At 41.1% G+C, this 24,129-nt stretch overlaps 1 protein-coding gene across 1 annotated transcript; it reads left to right on the top strand.

The window, feature by feature from the left end:
- The first annotated feature begins 11,998 nt into the window (after positions 1-11,998).
- On the top strand, positions 11,999-16,485 carry LOC126689387 (mitochondrial import inner membrane translocase subunit TIM22-4-like). The gene is made up of 4 exons (XM_050384569.1): positions 11,999-12,344; positions 12,881-13,071; positions 13,160-13,232; positions 16,074-16,485. Exons 1-4 carry the CDS (start codon positions 12,179-12,181, stop codon positions 16,157-16,159), a joined length of 516 nt encoding a protein of 171 aa, XP_050240526.1. The 5' UTR covers positions 11,999-12,178; the 3' UTR covers positions 16,160-16,485.
- The last annotated feature ends 7,644 nt before the right edge of the window (positions 16,486-24,129 follow it).

Genomic DNA, 24,129 nt, shown 5'->3' with positions numbered 1-24,129 from the left:
CACTTGAGCCAATCAATCATCCTAAAGGGTGGTTGAGAATTTAATGTAGATCAAATTTTAGGCGTGTCTAACACTCCGATTAAGAGCATTAGTATCTGGTTTCTTTAAAAAAAAAAAAAAAAAAATCTCATTTTACCATCTCAAAAACTATTTTATCTATTATACTATATCATTTTACAACACACCCAACATCCCAACTTTTATTTTCCTATTCAACTCATTAAAATAATATACACTACCCAATAAAATAATATAATTCAATCTCTCTCTCTCTCTCTCTCTCTCTCTCTCTCTCTCTCATCACTCTATTTATCTTTTCCTCACTGTCTCTCTCTTTCAAACACCCATCACCACCATCTCTGCCACAAGAAACCCAGCACCACCACGAAAAAAACCCACCCCTACCATCGGGATCAAAACCCATAAAATTCACCACACCTCCACCCACAAAACCCATAAAACCACTGCTAAAAAACCCACCAAACACTACTGCCACAACCATGGTGAAAATTAAACCCATAGGACAAAATCAAACCCGAATCAACAACCAACAACCACCCACTAGACCTACCAAGGAAACCCATCAGATGCACTACCACGGCAACAACCCACCCCACCACCACCATGCACAGAAACTCACAAAAAAATCAAAACAAAAATCCACACAACTGAAACACATCTCTGCCACCACAACCAAAGGCACCACCACAACAACAACACACCCACCACCACCATGCATAGAAACTCAGAAAAAATTAAAGAAAAATCCACATCAGAACCTATCGGAAATCAAACCCATTCCAAAAATCCAACCTAAACCCATTGGAACTTAGCCACAACCACAGTTACCCAGCCATCGTTACCCAACATTGAGACCCAACACCACTACCACTGTTACCTAGCCACAACCACGGTACCACCACGGCTCCACGATCTCCATGCCTCCACCACGAAAGTTGATCTCCACGCCTCCATTGCCGTTGTCTCCATGCCGATTTCAGAGAGAGGAATGAAGCCTGAGATGGTTTCGGGTTTGAAGAAGAGAGAGCAAAAAGAAAGAGAGAGAAGGAAGAGAGAGAAAGAGAATTGCAATAATGAGACAGAGAGAGGAGAAAGAAGATGAAACAGAGATTAAAAAACAATTTTTTATTACACAATCCTGCTACAGTACCATCTTAGATTTAGGATGGTATTGTAGCAAGATTGTAAATTTTTTTACAATTAGAAGACCAGGTAATGGGGCTTTTTGAGATTTTGATGCTAAAATATACCAATATATAACATTTGAGAGATTGGGTATTGTACTAATGCTTTAACTCTTTGTCTTATGGATATGCATGAAACATTTTCTGTGGTGAACTTGACTATACTATTGAATGCACTAGACACCCAACCTCGTGACTTTGGACTAATTTCCATTCAAATTTGGTTCTAGGCAATCAATCTCTATTATGACTCCAATGCAATCCTAGGTGTTTGCACAAATATAGTGGCTTGATTTAGATGGAAGTCAAATACCCTTATCCTCCTCCCTCATCTTAACTAAAGCAAGCTAGCTCTAAATTGATATTAACTTTTTAGATCAAACGTGTTCTTAGCATTATTTATTCATTGATTTAAATAGTTGCACATTCTCAAACTCAGCCCCTTTCTTTCTTAGGAGTGGAAACTACATCCTAATCCACTTCACAACCATAGGCTAAACTGTTGTTGTCCTTTTATATGAAATAGTTTAGATTCTCCTTAGTAGCTTTAATAACAACCCTCTTCAGTAAAATAAAAATATTGAAGTAGTATGCTTGGAGTGATTATTTTTGGTCCTTCAATTTAACATCTTAAAATATTTGGGTTTTGAAGATCATTTTATTAAAAAAAAATTATTGATGATGAACAGATCGTCAGTTTATTATGATCGTCCAGATGGAAGCCGTCCCTGACCAATCCAATCTTCTGCAATTCGTGGACGGAAGAAAGGAAGTAGTTCGCCGGCGTTGTGCCTGCGAAAAGATCTCCGATGCCAAAGTTAGAAAGATTGACAAAAGAGAGCAATGAGAATAATATACTAGAGTGTTTTTCTTACCCCCACCCCTTTCGGGGTTCAGTCTTTATATATGTGTGCTTACAGGTGGATTCTTCTAGCCGTTGGTGGAGTTTTAATGGAGGCTTTAATCTTGCTTGGTAACGCCCTTGCAGGGTGTTAATGATGAGCTGTCCTTCCCAACGGTCTAAAGGTTGATTAATGTCTTGTAACGACGACCTTTTCCCTCAGGACGGTTTTGTTGAGATCATCCATGTTTGGCATTGTATCGTTGATTATAATTTGACTGGGCGTATCAGCTGCCCCCCTATTCCATGGGTCGTCCATATCCTGGACGATTATAGGAATATGAAAAGGTTTTTATAGGCTTATATGGTTATTATTATATGTGTTTTTTTTTTTTTTTTTTTTTTTTTTTTTTTAGTTATGGCGTTTGGAGTTCTACTCCGCCTTGATTGCGTAATGGCGGCTGTGGCTCATCTTAGTGCCCCGTGTTTGATTTTTATTGGCTGGAGAGTCTCATTTCCGATGAGTGCCTTTTCAGTTTTCCCGCACTTTCCAAGGCAGAGTCTTTTGATTTCTTTGGCTTTTCCTTTTCCCATTTCCCCATTCTCTGTGCGGTTGATTTCTCCTTCGCGTATTTTGCTCCTTACCTACTCAGTTTTCTCCCTAACTTCCAGGTACGCCCCCTCCCTTTTACGCTTTTCTTTCCTTTCTGAATTTTCCTTGTATTTGTGTCATTTAAGCTCTTTTTCCTCTCTGTACTATCCCTTCTTCTTACCGAGTGGTGGTGTTTGTTTTTTTAATGGTGGATAATTTCGAAGTTAGGCGTAACTTTCCCTCCGTAGCTTTTCTCTTCGCCCGCTTAGGGTCCTTGGTAGAGCTTTCTGGTGACCCATTGGGTGCGCCTTCGCTTGCCGGTTCGTACCCACTAGTTGAGGAATTTGTCAATAGGGGTAGTGGGTTAGGTTTGTCATTGGGTGTCTTATACCCTTTATTGTTAGAATCTCAGACTTGGTTCCGGTCTATTCGAGGGCTCCTAAGAGAGGGAAGTATGGGTTTAAAGGAAGGGTCAGGTGATTTAAAGAGGGGTTCGTCCTCTAACGTAGTTGAGGAAGGGGCCGGGATCGACGCAACGACCACTACGCTTTCCCGTGCTCCCTCGGCCTCCCATTCTCCTGCTCCAGCTATAGTCCGTCAATTTCATGCCCTTAAGGAAAATTGTTCCTTGAAAGTTGAGGTTTTTAGCAAATTTAAGGACAGATTCCAGTTTCCAGAGGGGACCAAGGCTCATCTCCCTAGGAAGGGTGAAAAGGCTTGCGCCTTTGCCCACGGAGAAGTTTGCTTTTACAAGGCAGCTTTTTCGTGTGGCCTCCGGTTTCCCGTCCATCCGTTCATAATGGGGCTTCTTTACCATTTTAACCTTGCACCGGGGCAACTTATGCCTAACTCTTGGAGAATAGTAATTAGTTGTATGGTGATTTGGACGACCATTGCTGATGGGGATATGATCTCAGTTAATGAGTTCGTCCATCTGTATCGTCTGAAAGAGTCCAGAGAATTTGGATACTATGAGTTTGTACCCTGGAATAGGAAGGCTCGTTTGGTAGTTGACCTTCCGTCATCCTTTCGCTACTGGAAGTCAAGATATTTCTTTGTATCGGGCGATGGCTGGGAAACATTGCCTGATGATTTGTGGGGGAACATTCCTAGGTTGCTGCGCCGGTGGGAGACCCCTTTGATTGGTGCGTTTACCCCAATATTGTTGCCCACTTTTTCCCTTTTTTTTTTTTTTTTTTTTTTGATGTCGTCCTTTGCAGTGAAAGATCGTCCAGAGCTTGAGGCCAAATTCGTAGAGCGAGTTCAGGCTGCGATCAAATACGCAAGGACGATTGAAGATTTTGGTGAACTAATTGATCCACGTACCTTAGCTCGTCACTGTTTGGGGCCAGAACCTTCCCTCTACGTACTTAGTACCCTCGATCGTGAAGAGAAAAAACGTAAGCTGTACTTCAAGATAAATTTGTCATCTCTTTTCCTCGTTCTTAACTTCTTTCTTTTTATTTGTCCTTACTTTCTTTTGTGTAGAAATGACGTCCAAGTTTAACAAAGAGATGTACAATAAAATTAAGGGCAAAAAGAATGAGCCTCTTTCTAGTATAGGCCAGAAGAGGTTGAGGATCACGGATAAAGAAAAGGAGAAAGAGAAAGAGGTGGTGGAGAGAGGGTCGTCCACACCTGCCCTTGATCTGGACGAGGGTTTGGCTGCATCTCCTGGCATTACGGTTGAGGAGGTGGCTCGTCCTATCAAGAAGCAGAAGGTGGCGAGCAAGGGGAAAGAGAAAGTTGGTGCCAGCGTTTGGTCGGACGCTGGGACGGCCATGGATCATGCCCCGAGCTCTTTACCCCTGATGAGATGAAAGAAGTCACGAGCGTTCCTTCGCACGAGATGGTGAGCTGTCACGTTCACAAGCTCGTGCAGGTGATCCATCATACTTTTTGTCCTTTTCTTCGTCTTTAACTGCTTGATCTTCTTTGCTGATTTTGATTGAACTTATTATTTTATTTTTTATTTTTTGTTCTCGTCCATAGGTGTTGGGGGAGACCATGCACATTACCACGCAGTATTTAGCGAACGAAGAGAAGGCCGTCGTGGCCAACTCGAAGGTGGAGGCTTTGGAGGCTGAGGCCTCGAGCTTGCGGAAGGACTTGATCACGACCATAGATTCCCTCAACACCTTCAAGGAGCAGGTTCGAGTACTGACAGAGCAGCTGGACGTTGAGAGGCAGTCTGTGAAGCAGAAGGACAAACTCCTGGCGGCAGCTGCCCAGAAGATGAAGGTTGCAGTGGCCAAGGCCGTCACTGCCTTCCAGACCACGGAAGAATATAACACCATCCTTTTCCAGTGGTACTTCAAGGGGTTTGAGCTGCTTCGGAGGTACTTGATCAAACATGGTCCTAGAGTGAACCTTGAAGACTTAGACTTTGAGGCCATCGACAAGGAGATTGAAGAGGACGAAGCAGCTCAGGCAGTGGTGTCTACCGGTGTTGAACCATCCCAGGCTACACAGGACGACGATACTGCCCCTCCAGCTTGATTCCGCTTTTTAAACAATTTTTTTTTTTTTTGTATGTACTAAGTTTTAAAAACAGCTGATGTTTGGATGCCTCTGAACAATTTAATTCTATGTTTGATTTTTGGCTTTATATAAACGTCTGAGTGTTTATTTTTGCCTTTCATGATCGCATGCATTGTGTGAGGATTTTCGCCTCTTCCTAGGGGTTTTAAAAAGGTTTCCCCACTTACTGACTTTTTTCGTCATCCTGTATGGACGAGGTTACCTTGATCATCTTGAGGAGTTTGACCCTCTTGCTTTGTTGTATGGACGAGGTTATTTTACACGCTTAGTTTGGACGATGCGTATCCGTTTAAGGAATTTGGTCGTCTTCTTCGGACGATGTACATCCACTCAAGGAATCTTATCGTCATTAAGCTTTTACTGTCATTAAGCTTTTTAGGACGATGTACATCCATTTAAGGAATTTTATCGTCATTAAGCTTTTTGGGGACGATGTACATCCATTTAAGGAATCTTATCGTCATTTAGCTTTTTGAGACGATGTACATCCATTTAAGGAATTTTATCGTCATTCATTTTTTTTTCTTTGGACGATCATTTGCGTTTTTCTTTGAAAACTGTGGCGCATGATTTGCTCAATAACACTTAAGAGATGCTGGATAATACTTATGATTCGAATAATTGCTTACATAAGATAGAAGTATCAAATTGGTTTTACAATGAAGTTTATGGTTCCTTTTCGTAATACCTCTTTAGATGTTCGACGTTCCACGGATGAGGTAGTCTTTCTCCTTCTGAGTCCTCCAGATGGTAACTGCCCTGACGTGAATAATGGACGACTTTGTAGGGACCTTCCCAAGACGGTCTCAATTTGCCATGTGCTGGATCCTTTGTTGCAGGGGTGACTTTTCTAAGGACGAGGTCTCCAATGTTGAATCTTCTCAGCTTCACTCTTTGATTATAATATTCGACTATCCTCTACTAGTACTTGGCCATTCTTTCAGCTGCCTGGTCTCTAATCTCGTCTAGACTGTCTAAGTTTTCTTTCAATTGGTCGTCATTGGTTTGCTCGTCAAAGAATTCTGTCCTTAGGCTTGTGAGCCCAACTTCGACCAGTATGACTGCTTCTGTGCCATATGTCAGACTGAACGGTGTTTCTCTAGTTGGTGTCCGCGCTATCGTCCTATATGCCCACAAGACGCTTGGCAGTTCTTCAGGCCACATTCCTTTTGCCCCCACCAACCGGGACTTGATGATCTTGAGCAGGGTCCAGTTGGTTACTTCCGTCTGTCCGTTGGCCTGAGGATGACCTGGTGATGAGTACTTGTTTTTAATGCCCAAGCTCGAGCAAAATGACCTGAAGCTTTGGCTGTCAAACTGACGACCGTTGTCTGATATGATCGCCCTTGGTATCCCGAACCTACAAACAATATTTTTCCAAACAAAATTTTGTACCTTTGCTTCAGTGATTGTTGCCAGAGCTTCTGCCTCCACCCATTTTGTAAAGTAGTCGATGGCGACGAGTAGGAACTTCACCTGTCTCTTTCTCGGAGGTAAGGGACCCATGATGTCGATCCCCCACTGTGCGAATGGCCAGGGAGACGATATTGTGGTCATCTTTTCCCCGGGGATTCTTTGAACATTCCCATATCTTTGGCAACTATCACACGTCCTCACGAAATCAGCTGCGTCTCGTTGCATTGTTGGCCAAAAGTAGCCTACTCTCATGATCTTCCTGACGAGGGACTTTGCCCCTGTGTGATCTCCGCAGATTCCCCCATGTACTTCTTCAAGGATGTACCTAGCTTCCTCCTTTTCCACACATCTCAAATACGGTTGGGAGTAGCCCCTTTTGTAGAGTTCGTCATTAAGTATCGTAAATCTAGCTGCTCGTTTCCGTACCTTTTTAGCTTCTTCTGGATCTGGCGGTAGTCGTCCTTTTTGAAGGAATGTGAATATCAGGCTCGTCCATCCACGGTCTGTGTGGACGGAGAAAGTTTGAAGTTTCTGTATGCTAGGATAGTTTTGTTCTTCCGTCTTCCAATTGAACCTTTTACTTTCGCTGTCCGTTGAGGCACTTCGGGCCACCTCATCAGCTTCTGCGTTCTGATCCCTGGGGATCTGGACGAACTCTATGTAATTAAAGGAGCTTATCAATTAGTTCGTCAACTTGAGGTATTTTTGCATCCTAGCCTCCTTTGCTTCGTACTCCCCTCTTACTTGCCCAATGACGAGTTGGGAATCGCTTTTGAGTACAACATTCTCAGCTCCTAGTGCCCGGGCTACTCTCAATCCCGTTAATAAGGCCTCGTATTCTGCTTCGTTATTGGTTACAGGAAATTTAAGCTGGACTCCATACTTGAGGACATTTTTTTCAGGGGAAGTGACGACAATGCCTACTCCGCCTCCCCTTTGAGTGGACGATCCGTCAGTATTTACCGTCTAGATATTCTCTACGTTCCCAGGGATGGTGAATTCTGCTATAAAATCGGCCAGTGCCTGTGCTTTTATCGCTATCCTTGGACGATATTTTATGTCGAACTGGCTGAGCTCGATTGCCCACTGCACCATTCTTCCTGCCGCTTCGGGTTTGTTCATTGCTTTTTTGATGGGCTGGTCCGTCATCATGATGATGGAATTGGCTTGAAAATATGGACGAAGTTTTCTCGAAGCCATAATCAAGGCGAAGGTGATCTTCTCTATACGAGGGTACCGTGCCTCGGCACCCTGGAAGGCCTGGCTAACGTAATACATAGGAAGTTGCAAACCATCATCTTCTCTAATCAATGTCGCGCTGACAGCCGTAACCGAGACGGCTAAGTACAGGAATAGATCTTCGCCTTCTTTGGACGGGCTTAAAAGGGGCGGGTTGCTAAGATAACGCTTCAACTCTTGGAACGCCGTTTCGCATTCCTTCGTCCAGGAAAACGCCTTCTTCAAAGTCTTGAAGAATGGAAGGCATTTGTCTGTAGCCTTCGAGACGAACCTGTTGAGGGCTGCAATTCTCCCTGTGAGGGACTGCACTTCTTTGACCGTCCTGGGTGAGGACATTTCCAGGATGACCCTGACCTTCTCGGGGTTTGCTTCAATCCCTCTCTGCGATACCACAAACCCGAGGAATTTTCCCTAGGAAACTCCAAAAGCGCATTTGGACGGATTGAGCTTCATGCTGTACCGCCTGAGAGTATTGAACGTCTCTTTGAGGTCGTCTAGATGGTTCTCTTCCTCCTTGCTCTTGACGAGCATATCGTCAACATAAACCTCCACATTCCTCCCAATTTGCTTCTTGAACATCTGGTTCACCAATCTTTGATAGGTGGCACCTGCGTTCTTGAGCCCAAAAGGCATGACCTGGTAGCAGTAAAGTCCCTAGCTGGTGATAAAAGTGGTCTTCTCTTGGTCTTCTTCAGCCATTTGTATCTGGTTATATCCCGAAAACGCGTCCATAAATGTGAGAAGTTTGTGCCCTGCTGTGGAGTCCACTAGCTGGTCGATTCTAGGCAGTGGGAAGCTATCTTTTGGGTAGGCTTGGTTCAAGTCTGTGAAGTCTACACACATTCTCCACTTTCCATTTGCTTTTTTGACCATGACTATGTTGGCTAACCACTCTGGGTAGTGGACTTCTCGGATAAATTTTGCTGCAAGCAACTTATTTACCTCGTCCATCACTGCCTTGTTTCGCTCGGGAGCAAAGATTTTTCTTTTTTGCTGGACGGGTTTCTTCCCCGGGTCAACATTCAGGTGATGCTGGATGAGGCTTGCTGGGATCCCTGGCATATCCTCGTGGCTCCAGGTGAATATATCGAGGTTGCTCTTCAGAAAGCTGACGATTTCACCTTTCGTCCTTTGACTCATGCTCGTCCCTATTTGGGTCGTCTTTGGAGGATTCCCTTCAGCCAGCTCTACCGTTTCAAGTTTCTCCATAATCTCTGGTGTTTTCTCTTCAATTGTCCACGTATGGTTCTCTTTTGAGGCCAGGACGGCATGGTAGCATTCTCTTGCCAGTACTTGATCTCCTTTAATCTCTCCGACACCGTGTTCTGTTGGGAACTTCACCTTTAAACAGTAGGTGGAGATAGCAGCCTTCCAGCGATTAAGCATTGGTCTCCCTATGATCACATTGTAGGACGAGGGTGAGTCTACTATCAGGAAATTGTGCTGGTTGGTTACCTGAAGGGGGTATGACCCGGCCATTACTGTCAACGCCACGATTCCTCTGGGGTATACTTTGTCTCCGCTGAAACTGACGAGGGGAGACTCAAAAGGACGGAGCCTTTTTGGGTCCAACTTTAGTTGTTGGAAGGCAGAAAAATAGATTATGTCTGCTGAACTTCCGCTGTCGACCAGGACTCTTCGCGTGTTGAACCCCTCAATCATGATCATAATGACAAGTGGGTCATCATGGGGCTGCTTCACACTTCTGGCATCCTTCTCAGAGAAATACAAGTCTTCACTGGTGCGTCTTTACTTTGATGGAGGTATATTGTGGACGCTGTTTACCTGTCTTCGGTATGATTCCCTGAGAGACTTGAATGATTCCCCGGTGGTTGGTCCCCCAGTGATGGTCTTTATTTCCCCTAGTGCGCTTTGTGGACGAGGTTGGGGGCGGTCTTCGTCTCTCCGTGCATTAACTTGCTGGCTTTTCTGTCTGTACTTGCCGGAATCTCCCCTTTTTACATACTGTTGTAGCTTCCCATTACGGATGAGCTCCTCAATCTGTTCTTTTAGGTCCTTGCAATCCTCCGTGTAATGCCTGTGATCTTTGTGGAAACGGCAGTATTTCCTTTTATCGCGCAATCCAAGCGCTGAATGGAGTGGTTTTGGCCACTTTAGGGATGGTTCGTCCCTTATTTCTGTTAGAATCTGATCAACTGGCATCACCAGCGGAGTGAATTTTGATGGACGAGGGTTCTTGTCCTCCCTCCTCCTATTTCCATCGTCATTCCGTCTGTCAGCCCGATCCCTTTTTAGCCCTCTTCGATCGTCCTCCTTTTCCTTCTTCTTTTCCCTGCTCTTATCTGCCCCGTCAATAGTTGCCAGGGCTTCTTCCGCGTTCATGTACTTCTGAGCTTTTAGCAATGCCTCGGCCATCGTCTTAGGGGGGTTCTTTGCCAAGGATGCCACAAAATCCCTGGACTTCAATCCTGCTTTGAAAGTCGTGAGATGTACCTTGTCATCTGTCTCGTCTATTTCCAGCATTCCTCGGGTGAAACGTGTCACGTAAGACCTCAGTGGTTCCTTCTCTCCTTGTCTGATGGTAAGCAGGTGGTCGGCAGTTCTCTTTGGTTGCTGCCCGCCTACGAAATGACGGACAAAGGAACTGCTCAACTGTTCGAAATTATCAATGGACGATGTTGGTAACTTGTTGAACCATTCCTTGGCTGCTCCTTTGAGGGTCGTAGGGAATGAGCGACACAAGATCTCGTCGGGTGGCTGTTGAAAGCCTAGGGTCGTCCTGAAGGTATTCAGGTGATCCAAGGGGTCTTTCAGCCCGTCGAAAGGTTCTAGCTGGGGTAGACGAAACTTGGAGGGTACTGGGCACTCCTAGACGGCTATGGTAAAGGGCGAATCCGTCTTCCGGACGATTCTCTCCAAGCTTTGGTCCGTCTTTCCTTTGATGGCGTTCCTTAGTTCGTCCATCTCTTTTCTCATCTCTCTTAAGAGATCCGAGCTTGCTTCCTCCAGAGTGCTGGTTCGCCTTCTGTTGCTGTCTTCGTCGTCCCCCCTGTCTGCACGATTACTTTCCTGCAGCAGTCGTTGCTTCATCTCTTGGTTCTGTCTTGTGAGTTCTTCCACGGTTGCTGATAGCGACTGGATTTGTAGGGCTAGCGCAGCAGGATCTGGGTTTGTACTGGATTCCATTTGGACTGGGGACAGATCACGTGTTGAATCGTCGTCCCCATAGACAGCGCCAAACTGATGATGAACAGATCGTCAGTTTATTATGATCGTCCAGATGGAAGCCGTCCCTGACCAATCCAATCTTTTGCAATTCGTGGACGGAAGAAAGGAAGTAGTTCGCCGGCGTTGTGCCTGTGAAAAGGTCTCCGATGCCAAAGTTAGAAAGATTGACAAAAGAGAGCAATGAGAATAATATACTAGAGTGTTTTTCTTACCCCCACCCCTTTCGGGGTTCAGTCTTTATATATGTGTGCTTACAGGTGGATTCTTCTAGCCGTTGGTGGAGTTTTAATGAAGGCTTTAATCTTGCCTAGTAACGCCCTTGCAGGGTGTTAATGATGAGCTGTCCTTCCCAACGGTCTAAAGGTTGATTAATGTCTTGTAACGACTCCTCGAGGAGTGGAGACGAGTGTTCATGTCCTTGAGCAACGACCTTTTCCCTCAGGACGGTTTTGTTGAGATCGTCCATGTCCGGCATTGTATGGACGATTATAATTTGACCGGGCATATCAATTATGAAACTTATTTATTTATATAGCCTCTTTTTGGAACTTGACTTTCTCTAAATTGAGTTCAAAGTAGAACTCAACTTCTCCAAAATCGTATTTTATGCAATTCAATGATATATTACAAACGTGAAACTTGATATTCTCATACTCGAGTTTCACATTCCACTTAATTACATAGAACTCGATTTTGGTAAAATTGAGTTCCAAAAAGAGGTTATATAACTAAATAAGTTGTAATAGAGACAGTTATTAAAAAAAGAAAAAGTTGTAATAGAGATTTCATAACAAAATAATTTTTAAAAACTGAATATATAGAAAAAAAAAAATCTATAATCAGAAAAGAAAAAAAAAAAAAAAAGGAAAGCAGCATACAGTGCTAGAGTACACAGACGGTGACAACCATCCCTCAAAGAAGCACCAAGCGCACGCGAATAATTCTAAATTCTTGCACCCCAACCCAAGCCAAAAATTCCAAATTCCAAAAACCTCGTCACAACACTCGTTTATTTTCTTTTCCAACTCTTCTTTCTAAATGAGCTTCATAAAGACCATCGTAGAGCTACCATACACTCTTCCATACTTCACTGGCGGCGAGGCCACAAACCCTCCCTGATTCTTCTTCATCTTTTGCTTCTCATACTCATACACTATGGCTTCGAATACGGGAACTGAATCTACAAACGGTTCCTCCAGCTCTAAAGAAGCAGAGAAGCCTCCTCCGATTGAGCCTATAAGACTGCCCACCGCCGAGGAAATACGCGGCCAAGACATTTGGAACAACTGCGCTGTCCGCAGCGTCGTTAGTGGGGTCATGGGTATGAACCAAGCACCCTTTTTTCGTTTTTATTTTTGCAAATGGGTTTGATTTCTTTTTGCTTTTCCCCTTTTTGTTTGGTTTCCTAGAAAATATGAAAAAGCCTTTTTTTTCTTTTCTTTTTTGGGTCAATTCGTTTGTTTTGTACATATATTTTCGGAATCTCGGAACTTCTTTACTTTTGCCCCTCTGTCCACATTTTCTCAGCAACCCAACAAATGGATATTAAGATATTTGTCAGTAATGTTGGTTCAGTTATCTCAACTTGCAAATGGTCTTGTCGTGGAACAAGACATTTTACCAAGCTGATCTTATGTTTACGATGTAGCTTCAATTTAGTTCCTGATATAGTTAGTTTTAGGGTCGGTTAGGCCATTGAGAATATAACCCCCAAAGAAAAGTAAGAAACATTATGTTAAACTTGAAGTTTTATATGCTCATGAGAGTGGAAGACTCTAAATTTATCTTGGCCAAGTTCTATTATACATCAGTAATAATGATTTGTTATTTTTGGTGGTGGCATGAAAATGTTTGTAGGAGGTGGGCTTGGATTATTCATGGGTATGTTTCTAGGAGCACTGGACAACCCTATAATGCAAGAGGAAATGACTGGTAGGCAGCAGTTTATTTATACAGCAAAGCAGATGGGGCGGCGGAGCTTGAGTTCTGCCAAAGCATTTGCAATTATGGGCTTGGTGTTTTCAGCAGCTGAATGTGTTGTTGAGAAGGTATTTTTGTAAATCTAGAGTGAAAAGTCAGGCTTCTGTTTGTTTCGATTCTTTTCATAATAAATGATTCGGAATTTTGTGTTTTAAGGCACGGGCAAAACATGATATGACAAATACTGTTGTTGCTGGGTGTGTAACAGGAGGCACACTATCAGCAAAAGGTAATTTCTTTATCCATCACTTGAGACCTTTTCTTTTAGATACACACACACATACTAGCATACTAACTTGTGAATTGCTGTTAGATAAGATATAATTACAGATATTACCAAGGACCTATGTATTTTGGATTACCGCAGATATCATTCTGTTTACCACATAGCTTCTGGCCTTCAGCTATAAGTTTATAGATTATATGGATTGAATTCTAACTGTCATGAATATAGCAGATTAATTTTTGCAAAAATTTGCTTGTTTGCTTATTAGTAATCAGTATTTTGCTCACCCATCTGGTGGAAAACCTAAACTTCTCTGCTAGATTTGATGTTGATGTTGATGAAATTTAGTCAAGTGGCTTGGTTTGCTCCATAAGGAGTCTAAAGCATGGAACGTAGGATTGTTGTGCTTGTGACTCTCATACCAAGTATCTTTCTTGTTGAACCTAAGGCATTATTTACCCTTGGGTTATATTTCTGTACTACTGTACCCTGGTTTAGTCGTATAATATATTGTCAAAGAACTTTTTTCTTTGAAGCTATTCTATATCTGAAAGTTTGAAGCAAAAAAGGTTTTTTAATTGCAAAGAAGATTAGGTTTTGATCTTCCCTCTCTTTTGAGGTTTGTTGGGTGATCCAAACTCAGCAGCTAGGATTTGAGAGGATGGCTGATTATTGCAGTTTGTCCAAGATGAATTTTAGATGATGGCTTCTCTTTGCTTATATGCAGTTTCATTATGCATAGGTTGAAATCTTATTTAAAAAAGAAAAGGACTAGGCTGAAATATAAAATTTTCCCAATAATTTGGCTCACATTTGATTTTTGTCCCTCAAATTTAAGAAGTTACAATTATGTCTCTGCAATATTTAAAAGGTGTCAATTTCATTCTTGTTGTTAAATTTATTGCAGGCCATGTTAGCTTTTTAATGTTTCATGGACTCATGTCAGCATTCTGTCTATCACATTTGCAATTTATTTAACGGCAAATGGACATATGCACAAAATTGATACATTTTAAATTTTTTAGGGAAACAAAATTGTAACTCATTAAAATTTTAAGAGCTAACTTTTGGAGAAGTGAGGTAGAAGTAGATTTCTAACTCAAGTAGAATTCATATACTATTATTACCCCCATCAACACCCCCCCCCCCCCCCCCCCCCCCCCAAAAAAAAAAAAGAAGAAAGGAAAAAAGAATACATATACAACGATATTCATGTTCTCTAGTAGTCTATATTGTTAGCTGTGAAATATTCCCTTTGATTCTATTATGTTATATATTGACATAAAAAAGGGAAAAAGAAAAGAACACAAAATGGCATAAGTATTGAGCTCTGTTGATCAGTATCATGGAAAAGATCTGATTGGTTTGAGATATGCTTACACCAATGGATGTGATTGTGAATGTAATGAAATCACTGCTTTTTCTATGGGCATCTGAGAGGACCTGCAGTAGTACACTTTCCATGGAGGAGTATTTGGAGTATAAAGGTACCTTGTGAGATAGCTTTCTTTGTTTGGACAAAAGCTTTGTGTAAAATTTTAGTGGAGGATCTTTAAAAACACTCTTACGAGTATGATTGGTGTTGCATGTGCATTGGTAATGAAGAGCCTGTTGATCACCTTCTGTTCAATTTTCCTTAGCAATGGCCTTGTGTTCATTTGTGTTTACTCTGGATCTCTTGGGTCATGCCAAAGACTTGATTTAGTTGTTGGGTAAAGTTTTGCTGTTATAGCCATTTTAAGATATGGAAGGCTACTCCTTTGTGTGTGTTGGGGACCATTTGGCGGGGAGGAATAGTAGGACCTTTGATGGTGTTGAGTGACCTAATCATGTTGTGAAGCAAATGATTTTGAAGTCTGTATTCAAGTGGATGACTGTTTCGGGCAGTATCCCCTTTTCTTCTGTTTAAGGCTTTCTAGACCTTTTGAGTTTGAAATTGTAATTCTTTAGGAGTGGGTTAATACACATTGTGTATTTGATCTATCTCCTCTTTTGAATAAAATTATTGTACTTATCCCAAAAAAATGGCTACTGTTTTAGTAGCTTTAAATAGTGTTGTTTAGGAGCTTTGGAGATACATCTATATGACATGTAGGCCATAATATATTGTCAAATACCTGAAGAGATAACTGTTAATTGCTTTGGGGCCTTTATTTATTTATTACTTAAATTATAAAGCTTCCTTGATTAGGAAGGGGGGGGGAGGGGGAACCTGTAGAGAGGTGCCTACTTCTGGACTTGGTTGCGTGGAACTCTCCTAAAATACAGGGGAACGGCTTAGTTGGGCTTGGTTGCTAAGCTTTAACATCAAACTCAGGAAGCTACATGCTTGCCTTTGACTGTATGAACATTTACGGTTGCACAAAAGGTTTACTTAGAACCGGTTGCACAAAAGGTTTACTTAGAACCAAGGTATTCATTAATTTTGTGACATGGTGGTGTCTTATGTTTCATTTTACTCATTTGTCATTTGACATAAGTTCTTTTGGCTACTCTTTAAGGAGACACTCTTGCAGTCCTTTGCTTATTCTACTCTCTTGAAGGATTTAGTCTCTTATATTTCTCATAATCATAATGAGGTGCCTTCGGATAATGTTATGAACTTTGCAGATGATGCATAATGTTGTAGATTGAGGCTGTATTCTTTAGTAGATCTTCTCTCATGCCTATTGCACTTTCTTTCCGCTTTTCCCCCCCTTTTTAAGAAAGGTCACAAAAACTGACTGGCACTCAACCCACATATTAGAGTTCTTTTACCGTGAATTATTGCTATCATGATTCTTTACATTCTCTTCATTTTCTTCCCATGTTACATCTTAATTGTCTTCTGTTTTGTGTTTCTAGGTGGTCCAAAAGCAGCTTGTGCTGGTTGCGCTGGCTTTGCAGCATTTTCAGTCCTGATAGAGAAGTTTCTGGATAGACACGATTGATTTAGTGCATTGCTATTGTGATCCAATTTTGCAAGCATTAATTATTACAAGAGAAGTGATAGCTTATCTTCAAATTTATGATACCTTATTTTCATCATGGATATAATCCCCCTTAATTAAAGGGATGCATTAGAGGGAATTCATGATTTTTGATTTTGTACGAATACTGTATTTCTTTCATGATAGTTTCCTTTGCGGAAGTATTCTTCAAACTGAGGAAGTTTAGTAGGTTAAGTAGATACTATTATACATGTGTTTGGCATTCAAAGAAAACAGTGAAAGGGAGTTTCCCATAAGGTTATTCTATTTACTTCTATTGTTGAAAATTCATTACAGCTTCTGGACATTGACGGGCTTCTTAGCATAAGCTATATTGGTTGGATTGAGCCTTTGGCGAACTTTTAGGCTATTGTAATAAAAATGGCAGAAGAGTCTGTAAGCCCCGATATAAAGTCCCCCCACCCCCCGTTTTCTCTTCTTTATTCTCTCCTTCCTTCCAATGGCCAGTTCTCTCTGCCTCTTATTTTGAAGAGGAAGAGGAAAAAAATAAAAACAAAAACTCTGTTCTGCGCTTCTGCCCCTATCCTCCATTGAAATGAGTTCTGGTAGACTTCTGGGATTTGGAGGATTTGTGACAACTATATTAGAGCGATTGTGACACTTATATTAGAGCAGCTTGACTTTATTTACGTGATCCTTTTACAACCTAAAAGGTAAAATTTAAACGAGGTCATACTATTGTATAGATGTTTGGTTTTTCTCATGATGTTCAAAATTATACAGAGGTTATTTTGTTGATTTCGCTATAAATACAATGTCGTGGTATAAAGTCCTTCCATCCCAATCTATATATATATATGTGTGTGTGTCTAATTTATTTAACTAATATAGTAGAAGCTATCTCAATTCTCAACTGTGGCATTCCCCTAAGATTAATTGAAAAGTAGTGAAGTACTTACTGCATGTTCAGCAAAAAAATTAGATAAAGGGTTCGTTTGGAAATAACTTATTTAGCTAAGATTGAAATTTTTTTACTGAAAGTGTAGAAAAAAAGTTAAAAGCTAATTGAATAGTACAATGAGACTCGTAAATAATACCCATAAATAATACTAAAAAGAAGCTAAAATTCTAAATTAAGCTGATCATCCTCCAAATGGACAATAAAACAGAACCAAAACTACAATTGTTTTGCGTGGCTCGGTCCCTTGTGTTACATGATATGCCTATTGGAAGCAAAACAGCAGTGAGAAATTGAGGATCCCATCCTGTCCATCTTTCACATTAGGGTCGAACTCAACTAGAACAATTTGGTTCTGAGATGAAAAATAGTTTGTGACGTTCAACAGGCCTAGACCTCCCCTTGCTGTATTTGGTGGGATCAGGAAGTGTAGGGAATTTCACCGAATTCCCAACCTGTGAGAAACAAAAATAGAGAAAACACACGCCAAAGAAAAACAACCACACGCACAAGACAATATTTACGTAGTTCGGCAATTTGCCTACGTCCACGGAACTGCAGGGATTTCACTATTATCAAGGAAGAGTACAGAGTACAGCTTGCGGTTACAATCTTTCTCTCTATATAAAACACGGCAATACAATCTTTCTCTCCTTAAAACCCTAATCACCAAAGTCGGTTTCTACATATACATAATGGGCCAAAAAAATTTTCCCGGGGGCGTTGCCCCTGGACCCCCAAAAGGCTTGTCCATAAGTGCTCCAACTTAAACCTATCAACCTAAGCCTCCGCTCCATGGACTAAGTCTCAATAAATCTCCCATTAAAAACCATACAATATTATTCGAGTTGGGTCGTCGAACCGAATCAAATAAAACTAGGCTCCACAAAACCCAACAAATCTCCCACTTGGAGACTAGTTCAATCACCAACATCAACCACAATCCTCCAAAAAACAAATCCCTCATCCCTGCATCTCATCCTCCTGTCCTTAAACTAGAAGACCAATTGAAGCTGCGCACAGCTTCAACTTCTCAATAGTGACACCCTTAGTCAACATGTCTGCCAGGTTCTTAGATCCACAAATCTTCTCAAGTATTACCAACTTATCTTCAACAAAGTAACAGATAAAGTGGCATTTTGTCTGTATATGCTTCAACTTTGAATGAAAAGCTGAATTTTTAGCAAGAAAGATTGCACTCTGACTGTCACTGTGTAAAATGCCCATCTCCTGCTTCTTACCCAATTCATCTAAGAAACCATGTAGCCAAATCATCTGCTTTCTAACTTTAGTTGTTGCAACATACTTAGCTTCCGTAGTAAACAAAGTAAGAATCTTCTGTAGATTTGAAGCCCATGATATAGCTGTACCACCCAAAATAAAAACAAACTCAATAGTACTCTTTCTACTATCAATATCACAAGCAAAATCAGCATCTACATAACCCTGCAGTTTCAAACTTGCACCTATGAAGCAAAAACGTTTATCTGATGAACCCTTCAGATATCTCAGAATCTACTTGACTGCCTCCCAATGCTGCTTTCCAGGCCTACTCATGAATCTGCTCACAACTCCTACTGCATGTGCAATGTCTGCCCTTGTACACACCATAGCATACATCAAGCTACCAATAGCTGAGGCATAGGACACCTTGCTCATGTGGTCCCTTTCTTCTTCTGTCTTTGGTGACTGTTCTTTGCTTAGTTTGAAATGACTACCCAAGGGTGTGCTCACTGGTTTAGCTTCATTCATGTTGAACCTGCTGAGAACTTTCTTCACATACTTTAACTGTGAAAGTTTCAATGTACCATTAGCCTTGTCTCTAATGATTCTCATACCAAGGATTTGCTTTGCAGCTCTCAAATCCTTCATTGCAAACTGTTTGGACAATTGCCTTTTCAGATTATGAATCTCCTTAATGCTAGACCCTGCAATAAGCATATCATCCACATACAACAGTAATATAATGTAAGAATTGTCAAAAAACTTAACATAGCAACAGTGATCAACTTCACATCTCTTGAACCCAATTTTATGCATAAAACTGTCAAATTTCTTGTACCACTGTCTTGGAACTTGTTTTAGGCCATACAAGCTCTTTTTCAGTTTGCAGACTAGATTCTTTTGTCCCTGAACAATGAACCCTTCTGGCCGAATCATGTAAAGGTCTTCCTCCAAGTCATCATGAAGGAATGTTGTCTTCACATCTAACTGCTCAAGATGTAAGTTTTCTACAGCCACCATTCCTAGTACCAGTCTGATTGTTAACATCTTCACAACTGGAGAAAATATCTCTGTGTAGTCAATGCCCTCCTTCTGCTGGAACCCTTTAACAATTAATCTGGCCTTGTAACGTTTGCTACCATCATGCTCATTCTTTATTCTGTATACCCACTTGTTGTGCAAAGCCTTCTTTCCTACTGGCAATTCAATCAGTTCCCATGTTTAATTCCCCAACAAGGAATCCATCTCATCCTTCATGGCTAACTCCCATTTGCTTGAATTCTCATTTTGCAAGGCTTCATCATAACACTTTGACTCACTACCATTAGTTAACAGGAGATAATTTAGAGTGGGTGAATAACGCTGTGGAGGTCTAATGTTCTTGGAAGATCTGCGGACTTCAACTACAAGTGTACTCAGATTTACCTGTGAATTTACATTCTCCTTATCTTCTTCACCCCTTTTCTGGACAGTACCTTCAGTCAATTCATCTAAGTTGACAAACTCAGATTTCTTCTGATTTATCTCTGTAACATCTGACATTACAGTTGACCTGTCCTTATACATAACCTGTTCATTAAATGTCACATTTCTATTTCTGATGATTTTCTTGTTTTGTTCATCCCAAAACCTATAGCCAAATTTCTCATCACCATAGCCAATGAAAAAACATATTTTAGACTTTGCATCAAGTTTACTACAAGCATCAGAATCAATATAAACATAAGAAACACAACCAAAAACTTTTAAGTGTGAAAATTTTACCTCTTTACCTCTCCAAACCTCCTCAGGAAGTCTGAACTCCATGGGAACTGATGGTCCTCGGTTTATCAGGTAAGCTACAGTGATAACAACATCAGCCTAGAAAGTTTTTGGTAGTCCAGCATGCAACCTCATACTCCTAGCACGCTCATTAAGAGTTCTGTTCATGCGCTCAACCACAACATTCTGCTGTGGTGTCCCAGGAATGGTCTTCTCCATCCTAATTCCCTATACAGCACAATACTCACTGAACCCTCCGTCTATGTACTCTCCTCCATTATCTGACCTCAAACATTTTACTTTCAAACCTGTTTCTGTCTCAACCATGGCCTTCCACTTCTTAAAAGTTTCAAATACATCAGATTTATTTTTCAGAAAATAAACCCATACCTTTCTGCTTAAGTCATTAATGAAAGTGATGTAGGCCTTGAACCTTCAAGGGATGCAACCGGAGAAGGCCCCCACAAATCAGTATATACTAATTCCAATTTTTTAGCCTTCGGTGCCCTGCCAGTTTTCAAGAAGCTCACATTTTTCTGCTTTCCTAAGATGCAACTTTCACACATGTCAAAATCAATGGACTTCAATTCTGGTAGTTTTCCTTTTGACAACAGCATCTTCATCCCTTTCTCACTCATGTGACCAAGTCTGTGGTGCCATAGGCTTGTATCAGTACTTGCATCAGCAACTGCAATTGTGTCTCTTGGACATGAGGTCATATACAGAGTACCAGTCTTCTTTCCACGAGCCAATACCCTAGCTCCCTTTGTAACCTTTCAAGTACTACCAACAAATAGTATTGCATGTCCTTCATCATCAAGTTGTCCAACAGAAATCAGATTCCTCCTTAGGTCAGGAATATGTCGAACCTTCTCCAGTAACCAAACAGATCTATTGGGTAACAATATCCGGACATCTCCCATACCTACAACATCCAAGGCTGAACCATCAACCAAATACACCTTACCAAAATCACCTGTAGCATAATTCTGTACGATTTCTCAGTGTGGAGTGGTATGGAACGAAGCTCCTGAATCCAAAACCCAATCTTCAAGTGGACTGTTACTGCAAGAAGTAGTGCATCCTGTACCTTTTCTGTTACAGTATTAGCAGAATCATCTCCATTCTTCTTCTTAGGACTTTTGCATTGATTCCTAAAGTGACCTATTTTCCCACAGTCCAGCATTGTACTTGTTGGCCTGATCTAGATTTGTTTCTATTTCGATTAGAATTTCTGAATTTTGATCTGCTTCGGTTTGAATTTCTGTCATTACCTCTGCCTCTTGTCTCAAGGTTTAAGGCAGAACCAGATCCTGAGGTTTCGCCTGCATCTCTTCTACGAATCTCCTCAGCCATAATTAAATATCGTATGTCATTGTACTTCAACTTTTCTTTTCCTGTAGAATTGCTTACTGCCATCCTCATTGCCTCCCAACTGTTTGGCAAAGAAGCCAAAACGATCAGAGCACGAATCTCATCACCAAAATCAATTTCTACAGACGACAATTGATTTGTGATAGTATTGAATTCGTTCAAATGTTGTGCTACAGAAGCATTCTCTGCCATCTTCAAATTAAACAATTTCTTCATCAGATGAACCTTGTTGTTTGCGAACGGCTTTTCATACATACCGGACAAAGCCTTCATCAGATTTGTTGTGGTCTTCTCCTTTACAACATTGTGTGCAACAGACCTAGACAGAGTTAACCTAATAACTCCCAATACTTGTCTGTCAAGAAAAGCCCATTTCTCAGCCTTCATAGCCTTAGGTTTTTCCCCTAGAAGCAGCAGATGCAACTTCCTCCCATAAAGGTAATCCTCAATTTGCATCCTCCAAAATCCAAAGTCTATGCCATCGAACTTTTCTATTCCAGACGCCTTTCCTGTTTTCTCTGCCATTGCTCCCACTCAAACCTAACTCTAAGCTCTGATACAAGTTGTAGGGAATTTCACCGAATTCCCAACCTGTGAGAAACAAAAATAGAGAAAACACACGCCAAAGAAAAATAATCACACGCACAAGACAATATTTACGTGGTTCGGCAATTTGCCTACGTCCACAGAGCTGTAGGAATTTCACTATTATCAAGGAAGAGTACAGAGTACAACTTGCAGCTACAATCTTTCTCTCTATATAAAACATGGCAACACAACCTCCTTAAAACCCTAATCACCAAAGTCGGTTTCTACATATACATAATGGGCCAAAAAAAATTTCCCAGGGGCGTTGCCCCCAGACCCCCAAAAGGCTTGTCCATAAGCACTCCGGCTTGGACCTATCAACCCAAGCTTCCGCTCCATGGACTAAGCCTCAATAAGTCTCCCATTAAAAACCACACAATATTATTCAAGTCGGGTTGAGTTAGGTCGTCAAACCGAATCGAACAAAACTAGATTCCACAAAGCCCAACAGAAAGAATGCCAACCCATCACCAATTTTGGAACTTTCAAATCCAATGGTGTTGAAAGTGAAGGATAGGAGAAACGTCAACAAGCTTCTTCACATAGACAACCCAACCAACACAGTATAGATTTTCAACAAATCCCATAGAAGTTACTTCATCACCCATATATAGTTATAGTATGTCGGTGTCACTGGGATCAATCAAAGTAATAACTTTTTTTTTTTTTTTTGATAAACAACACTCAATAAAACATTCATTAATCCAGAACAGAGTTCAAATTGATTACATCACATTGTATTTGGTCCTTAATAACTAAGGGGGTATCTTTTACCCAAACAATACAATCATCTAAACCTTTGGCATTTTTTGCCAATATGTGAGCTGCCCTGTTGCAGCCCCTTCTGGTGTGAACAGCCTTCCACGAACTAAATTGCCTCAAAGACCATTCAATGCCTTCAATTACCTTCCTGATGGAACTTTGAATAGGACCTTGCCCTCTCAGAGCATTCACCACAATCTGCGAGTCGCTCTCAATGATGATATCTTTGAGTCCAAGATCCCAAGCCAGTTGTATCCCCTCCTCCACGGCTTTTGCTTCCGTCGCTAATGCACCCAACGGCAGCTCCATACGTTTACTCATCGAACCCATCAGCTGGCCTCTTTCATTTCTGATCACAGCACCCACACCACAACAACCAATACTCCCGAAAACAGCTCCATTTGTATTAATCTTGTACCAGCCGAGACTGGGGGGAGTCCATGAGAGCATACCTGAATTGGGAGGCTGAGGATTGACTTGATGAGATTACCTCACTTTCTTTGCGTACTCCGCTGTGAACCTTACCATTTCAGCTACTGTTTTTCCACTCCCATCATGTTTGAGTTTGTTCTGATTACTCCATAAACTCCAACCCGTAATTGCAAACAATACCCAATCAACCGCCGGGCATCTCTCCCTTATTTCCCATACAATGTCCATAAAGTCCAGGCAAGTCTCAAACAAAAGGGGAAGCTTTATTTTTGTTGCACTTCAAACCTCTGCTCTGTTTTGCATCCCCACAGGATGTGACTGGCAGTCTCATCTCTTCCATGCACATCGCAGCTAGTTTCCACCTCCAAACCTTTTCGACTTTAGTCGGAACTTTGTTGGGATAATGTTTTTGCACGCCCTCCACATGAAGTGCCTAATTTTGTTTGGGCAGTCCAAATCAAAGTAATAACAATGATGTAAAAGTGGTGTTACAGATAAAATTTATAATAATAATTAGAAAAAAAAAAAAAAAGTTACGTTCCTACGTTTCCCATTCCCAACCGCATTTAGGCACTATATTTATTTTATATATATATATATATATATATATATATATATATTATAGTTAGAGCAGCACGTGCATGTGCATGTGCACGTGCTGGCCATGAAAAAAAAAGTAGTGATTAGCATCAATTTTAAATTTTATTTGTATCACAAAATAAAGATATAAATCATTTGATTTTTAAAATACATAGAGATTTACATTAATCAAAAGAGATATTAATTTTAAGAATTTTGATAATTATGTGATAAAAAGTTAATCTCATTCGCATAAGATCGTGACGGATTCCAGTCCAATATTTTATTATTT

The sequence above is a fragment of the Quercus robur genome, chromosome 1, assembly GCF_932294415.1.
Source record: "Quercus robur chromosome 1, dhQueRobu3.1, whole genome shotgun sequence".
NCBI classification, from domain to species: domain Eukaryota; kingdom Viridiplantae; phylum Streptophyta; class Magnoliopsida; order Fagales; family Fagaceae; genus Quercus; species Quercus robur.
This window is presented reverse-complemented; position numbering and strand designations above follow the sequence as displayed.